This window comes from Rattus rattus, chromosome 11 (assembly GCF_011064425.1).
Source record: "Rattus rattus isolate New Zealand chromosome 11, Rrattus_CSIRO_v1, whole genome shotgun sequence".
Taxonomy (NCBI): Eukaryota; Metazoa; Chordata; class Mammalia; order Rodentia; family Muridae; genus Rattus; species Rattus rattus.
Window position 1 is genome coordinate 21846319 of NC_046164.1, and position 7268 is coordinate 21853586.

The 7268-nt window shown below is 43.8% G+C and overlaps 1 protein-coding gene across 2 annotated transcripts in view; it reads left to right on the forward strand.

Moving 5' to 3' along the window:
* Klf3 (Kruppel like factor 3) overlaps window positions 1-6742 on the forward strand; it is a 30450-nt gene extending 23708 nt beyond the window's left edge. For both annotated transcript variants that reach the window (XM_032915967.1, XM_032915968.1), the window contains exons 5-6: window positions 70-230; window positions 2865-6742. In XM_032915967.1, the coding sequence (XP_032771858.1) occupies window positions 70-230; window positions 2865-3046 (343 nt within the window). In that variant the 3' untranslated portion in view covers window positions 3047-6742. The remainder of the gene's footprint in view (window positions 1-69; window positions 231-2864) is intronic.
* Window positions 6743-7268: the final 526 nt, after the last annotated feature.

Consider the following 7268-nt stretch of genomic DNA (forward strand, 5'->3'; position numbering starts at 1 on the left):
ATTTTTTGTAGACTGAGGGAAGCGAAGCACCTTCACTCAATGTTTTGCATTTGATCTTGACTTCAATAGGAACCACCCTTCCGTCATTGTGCAGCCTGGGAAGAGACCTCTACCTGTGGAATCCCCGGATACCCAAAGGAAGCGCAGGATACACAGATGCGACTATGATGGATGCAATAAGGTCTACACTAAGAGCTCGCACTTGAAAGCACACAGAAGAACCCATACAGGTAAGAGACGCATCAGCGCCGAATGCTAGGTGTGTGCGGTAAAGTTGGCGCATCAGCATTCCAAACACCCCGAGACCAGAAGCTTTTTACTTTATTTTCTTATTATTATTGGGAGGCAGGGTATGGCACACATGCCGTTGGGTGAAAATGAAGGCTAAAGGACAGTTTTGTGAAGTTAGTTCTCTTCGACCTTCACATGGGTTTCAGACTTTCATATTGAAAGTCTGAAATCTGAAACATGTCCGCTCTTAAGCATAGCAGGTGAGGGACGCTGCTTGGATAATGCCAAGTCTCTAATCTTGAAAGTGAACATATTGATGTCTTTGTGAGTCCCATCTTTGTAATGATCTAACATGGATAATTATTAGGTAGTTTAGAACCAAAGCAGTCCCTCGCTCAGGTTCCTCGTTCCCTAAGTCTGTCCTAAGGAGTTGGGGTGTGTGGGGGATGAGAAAGAAGCACTCACTGCCAGGGGTGGGGCCCTCCCAAAAGTCTCTGCTGCAGTATGTCTAGGGGTGAGGATAGCCTTGGGTGTTGTTCCTCCAGAGTACCATCCACCTTTTACGATCAGGGAATTATTTGTCGGGAGTTCCAGTAGAGATCCACCTACCCCACTATACCACCATACCCAGTATTTTCATCTAGGCTCTGAGGATGGGCCTCAGGGAGCTAGCAAGGAAAGCACTTTACCAACTGAGGCCTGCAGCCCAGCCTCTGAGATAAGATTGTTGATAGTAGAGGACTGTTTTTTATGCAGAACAGAAACATGCTGCTGTCAGGGCAGATCGGCTCTGAAGAGAGGAATGTGGATACACTTGATGCCTTTTAAAATGGAGAGAATTCCTGCGTCACTGTCTACCCTAGCTCTTCAAGGGTGTGCTCCATATTGGCCAGGGTTGAGCCTAGAGTCACCTGCCAGGTCATGTCAACATTTTTCTCTCAGTAGAAAAATATGCAGCCCCACCCCACCCCCAGTGCTCCCAAAGGCTTGCTAGAGTGGCACCTTAAAGAATCATACAGATGTTTCCAGCGGCTGCCAGGACCTGTGCTTCCTTTGTGGGCTGAGGCCGCTCTTGTCTCAGGCCCTTCAGTGGACACTAGAGCTTAACAGTGATTGGCTGTGTTGTGTGACCTTTGTCTAGAGCCCAGAGCGTAGGCTGTTTTTTCTGAGTTGGTTGGGTCTTTCTTTTCTGGGAATATCCTCAGAGAGAAGTCTGGGATTCAGTACAGAAAAATAGCAGTAGTTTTTGGTGAATCCAGGAAAGAAGGGAGAGGCAGAGGAACTGTATGAGAGAGGCTCCCAGAAAGCACTGGCCATAAATCATCTACCAGGCATGGCCAAGGCTTGGAGCTTAATCTGTGTCATCAGCTTTAAATTCAAGTGGTGTTGAGTCTTTGGATCCAGATATAGGTGTGCATGGGCTGAGGAGAAAGACACAACACAGAAATCCCAATACTGACTCCAAGGATATAGAGACTGATCACTCACTAAGCAGGGACTAATCTGTCACCTGTGCTAGGCCAGGTGTCCTGAAGTACTCTGGGCTAGAACTGTTTCAGATTCGCATGGATATGTCATGCAGAAGTGTAGTGAGGCATCTTGAGGAAAAGGTGAGCCCAAGCACAAACATTGTTGTTTCATGTGTGCGTTCTACACACAGCCAGAAGGTCACTTTAGTTATACAACAGTTTTTCTAACAATGAGCGTTGACACAGTGCCGCAGGAGAGCATCTGCCGCAATAGGAGACTCACCAAGTTTCAGATTTTAGAGCTGTGGTTCTCAACCTCCCAAAGGCTGCCCTATGGTTCCTCATGTTATGCTGACACCCCCCGCCCCAGCCATAAGATTATTTTTGTTTCTATTTCATAACTAATTTTGCTACTGTTACGAATTGTAATGTAAATGTCTCTGGTCTTGGGCGACCCCGTGAAAGGATCATTTGACAATCCCTGGTGGGGTTGCAACCCACAGGTTGAGAATGTCTTAGTGTTCTAAATTCTGTGTTGGGGCGGCCAGCTTGTATTACTGACAATAAAATAAGAGCAGCACTAAGCACTGTGTAGCTGTGAAGGTATCCACACTGGCTCTCCCTAGCATTTCCCCACAAGGGCCTTCTGTTCCTCGCATGTGAGTGATGGTTAGCCTACAGGAAGGGGTGTGTAGAGGTCTGGTTTGAGAGAGGCGGAGGGAACTTCTGTTTTTAGAACATAGGGGCTCAAAGCACTGTCCTTGGCATCCCTGTCAGGGAGTAAATAAGGAAACGGCTTGTTGAATTCTTTAACAGGTATTACAGTTTTAGAAAACGATGCCAAAGCATAAGAGAAACCCACAAGCTTTCAGTGGAACCACAAAGTGCACAGGGAGGCCTAAGGCTGTCAGGCCTACACAAGCAGAATCCACGTGCTCCGTGCTTGTCCCTCAGAATGGCTCTTCCTGCTATAAGAGCTCTCTCTCTTTTTTGTTGATTTTCTGTGGAGAGAATGTTTGTTTCTTCCAGCACCGTGTTAATTGAGAGTTGTGTATGATGTTACCTCGAAAGTTGTATTTTCCAAAGGCGTTAGTTCAAAAACCGTAGATTCTCTTTTTATTCCCAAGGACAAAAATGATTAAACTCCTCCTTGCCTCTTTGCAGGGGAAAAGCCGTACAAATGCACCTGGGAAGGCTGCACGTGGAAGTTTGCTCGGTCTGATGAACTGACGAGACATTTCCGAAAACACACTGGAATCAAACCTTTCCAGTGTCCAGACTGTGACCGAAGCTTCTCTCGCTCCGACCACCTTGCCCTACATAGGAAACGTCACATGCTAGTCTGAAAGCCTGTCTCCAGCTCAGTGTGATTCCCCACTCTTCCTGGCACACACCCCTCTCTCTCTCTCTCTCTCTCTCTCTCTCTCTCTCTCTCTCTCTCTCTCTCTCCCCCTCCCTCTCCTCCTGCCCGTTTTCTAACTCATTTTTATATGTACATTTTAATTTCGATTCAGCTGGTCTGGATCCCTGAATTTATATCATTCAAGACTTCCATATGGTCAGTAGTTGATACTCTAACCCTCCCTCTCCTTACCACGGGTCAGACCTAAAGAATGTGAACATTTTTTCCGGGGATGCTAAGCAAACCCTCCTTACAGATACATTTAATGTAATGAGAACAAGGGAACATGTAAACTAACGACCAATTTGTCGGTTTCTCCATGTATTCCTCAAAAGAATGTCAAAGTAAATGTATTAGAAATACAGTGTATCCAGCCTGCTAGTCCTTGCCAGAGACCTTCGTACTTCTGCCTCATTTTGTGTTTGACGACAGAAAGAATGCGGTCCCTTTTACCAGCTAGCAAGACGTCGAGATGTCAAGCTGGTCCCACCCTCTCACCATTACCCTTCCCACGGTTTGCTCGTTGGCCTGTCTTACCAACTCAGCTAAATCAAGCCCTTTGCCTGCTGTGGCACCTGAAGCTCATGTGGAGGCTTTGACATCCCTGGGAGCTGAGCAGGAGCTGTTGGCGTAGATGGGCCGTGTGCTCCTATAGTGTGAGGAAGAAGCAGAAGATGTTGGAATGGAGGAGGAAGTCAGCCATTCCTGGCTAGGAGTGGCTGGACCATCCACAGTGTCTGGGCCACTCACATTAGCTGTGCAGTGCATTTGTTAACTGTGCATCCCCAGGCGTAACTCAACCAAGCACACCTTTGCTGCAAAGCTGGATACCGAGAGGGTTATCCAAGCCACCACCTCCGTTCCTGCAGGTTCCTTCATTATCGATCGTGAGGCATTGAGAGTAAGGAATCCACAGAAACATTTGCGCAGTAATGTTAAAAAAAAAAAAAAAGCAAAAACTTTTGAGATAGAGTATAAAATGGTCTCTTACCCCTACCCCCCAACCTACTAAGAGTGTTTTTGCAAACAGGAAAACGTTGCGTGGTACTTATATCCCCATAGCCAATTAGTCACATAGCTTTCATACGAAGCTGTTCTGTGTGAGCTGTATGGTGCCAAACCAGCTATCATTTGTGTCTGTGACACACAACACAGTATACAAGAGCATCCACTAAGCTTGAGTAAAGTCATTCAATTAAGACCTGGGTGACACTATCTGTAAATACTCCTAGTGTGAAGCACATAGATCTTTATTTTGGTGACATTTTTTTTTTAAATAGAGAAAACCACAATTCAGGGATTTGTATATGTAGCTTGAAGATTCCCACAAGTTTCTCCCAGAGCTAGCAATTTCCTGTTGGCTACCAGGTACCCTGTTAGGACAAACGAAAAGCAATGACTTGTGCTGATGTTGCAGATAAATAGCACCATTATTGGGGGTGGGCGGTGGGGGGAGTATTTGTTTTTTCAAAAGCAGGCTTTTGAACACCACAGTCTCAATGCCAACAAAAACAGTTCACATGCAGAAAGGCCACTGGTTACAAATGGGCACAATGGTCAGATACGGCTACCTGTGACCAATAGTCCCTGCATCCTCTTACGGGGGGGGTGGAGGAGAAGAGAAGAGAGGAATCATTCATCCCAGCCACAACTCAGGATCCAACACCACCCGAACTGGGCGGAACATCACCCTACCTGATTGTTCTTGAATGACCAGTGAATGAGAGACCTTGGAGGCCTTGGAGGCTTGTACTTGCAGGCAGCTTGCTTCGATGGCGCTGTGTTCACATTTGCAGGGACTGCATTCAGGAGGTCCTGCTCGGCCCTGTGAACCATCTGAGGGGGACTGTGGGTGAAAACTGCAAAGAAATGTTATCTTGGCTCTTGGGTTCCTTTCCTTCCTTTTTTAGCACTGGGGGGGAAAATCTGTTCAGGCTATTAAAGTACGCCAATTAGGCTCTTGCCTTTCTCTATTGTTTGCAACTATGACATGAATCGAGGAGTGGATTGTCTCTTGGGAAAGCAGGGTCTCCCTTGTCAGTTTCCGTTGCATGTATGCCAACACCATCCTGTCTTGAAATGGTTCTTCTGCAGAGCACTGAAGAGTCCAGTTTGTGTGCTCCAACCTAGTGAAGTGGGGGCGGGGGTGTGCAAGGAAGGACAGTTAGCTTTGCTTCCGCTTCAAACCAGAGTATTTAGGAGCTCCATGATGTATTTAAATTTTGTTCAGAAGTCTTTATTACATTACTCTTTAGCTTGCTTAGATCATGTTAACAGAAAGATCCATTTTAACTCTGAAGTAACCCAGAAAAGCCATTCTCTATTCCCACGCTAGTCTGATATACTTTTAGTTAATTGGCCCTTACCAAATTTCCTTATATATATATATATATATATAATGTATGTATGTATGTATTTGTATTTTACTATGATAGTTGAGAAATTTAGTCTCTTTTTAGTGTTTGTTTATTTGTTTGGTTGGTTGGTTGGTTGGCTTTTTTTTTTTAATCTATTTTTGTGGAAGACGTAAGATGCCCTGGATCTTCCATTTTTGATGGTGTACTACGTCACTGTCAGTGGTAGCTCAGCTGCCCTAAATTGATGAGAACCAGCTGTAAACATGAAACCAGCACTGTGTAAATCGTTACAGAGTTCATTCAAGTACTGCTCAAGTGTCATCTTGGGGAAGTTCCAAAAATAATCAGAATCTTATGTTTTCGAGTTTCATGGTGGGAGGGTGCATCATTCAATGGGCATTTTGCGCTCTAAAGTCACTTGGTTTGGAGACTGTGTGTAGCATAGCTTTGTTCAACTAAGAAGATACTAGATATGCAGACGTTGCAAGAGCCTTGGAACAATTACAGGGGAGTAATATGTGTATATGTATGTTTTATTAAACACCCACCTGCACTACCAGTACTGCACTAATGTGGAGTTCGAGAGACTGTTGCTGATACTTCAGTCTGCACACCATTCCTTAGATTGTTACAAAGACAATCTCAGATCAGAGGTTTTAAAGTCATTTGGTTTGAAACTAGAATTGTCTTGAAGGAGTTGCTAACGTACATGAAGTCACTTGAGTTTTCTTTATTCTCTTCCTGGTCAAGGTTAACAGTTTCTAAATGATTGCAAATTCACTTAAGTAATACATTTACAAAGCCATTTTACATGCATTAAAAGAGGGCTACAATGTGTTTTACAAATACTAGCACTTTTTTTTCCTGTTATGTACCTAGTGTTAGAGGGTCAGAATAACCTTTCTGCTTGGCATCTCTTAAACCCTACCTGCAAGCATAGCAGGCTTACTGCATTTACAGTACTTTAATACTTGTATAAACTATGCAGAAATTTTTAATAAAGTGTAATATATTTTATAAGCTAATAAGACTGAATGGGTAAAGGTTTTTAGCATGCTTAGTATACTTGCAAATACTGAAACATTTTGGTAATCTTTCTTACTAAAGATGTGAATGTTTAATGTACCTTCTCTGTTTCTACCCTGTAGTCCAATGGGAATTCAGTAATGACATTTTGTCATGTCAAACTGTGAACATAAATTTGTACTGTACAGTCCTCATATACTATATACAGTATGCAATATATGTATTATATACTTGTTAATAAAACCATCTGAATATTACACATGATCATGTGATTACTGTAGGGAGTATTCACCAGGAACAAAGATGTGAGAGGTGTAAAATTTCAAAGTAAGTCACCGATGAGCAATATGGTTAGAAAAGGAAGTCCATCTAGCCAGTAGGTGTACACCTCAGGAGCCTTAAAGCAGCCCAGTAACGTCCAGGAAGAGGAAGGCTGAGTTTAAGCCATAGAACTGCAGACATTCATCTGTAAATACATCTAGTGCATTTTAGAAGAGCTTTGTTTCTCCACCCTAACTACAATGCCTCCTTGCTGTGTAGTGTTGGTCCTGAGGAAACTTCCCAGAAGAGTCTGCTTCTATAATTCTCCTTTTTCTTAATCATAGCTCATCCTCCAGCTTCATTGTCCCAGTAAAGCAGACTTTTCACTCCAGTAATATTGGCCTCTTCCCAATCACAGCTAATTCTGGTTAAGAATTAACCAGAGACCACAAATTTCATTAAACATTGCACAAAGGACCCCAACGGAGTCTTTATGGGACTCTCAAACTTCCCTCTGAAACT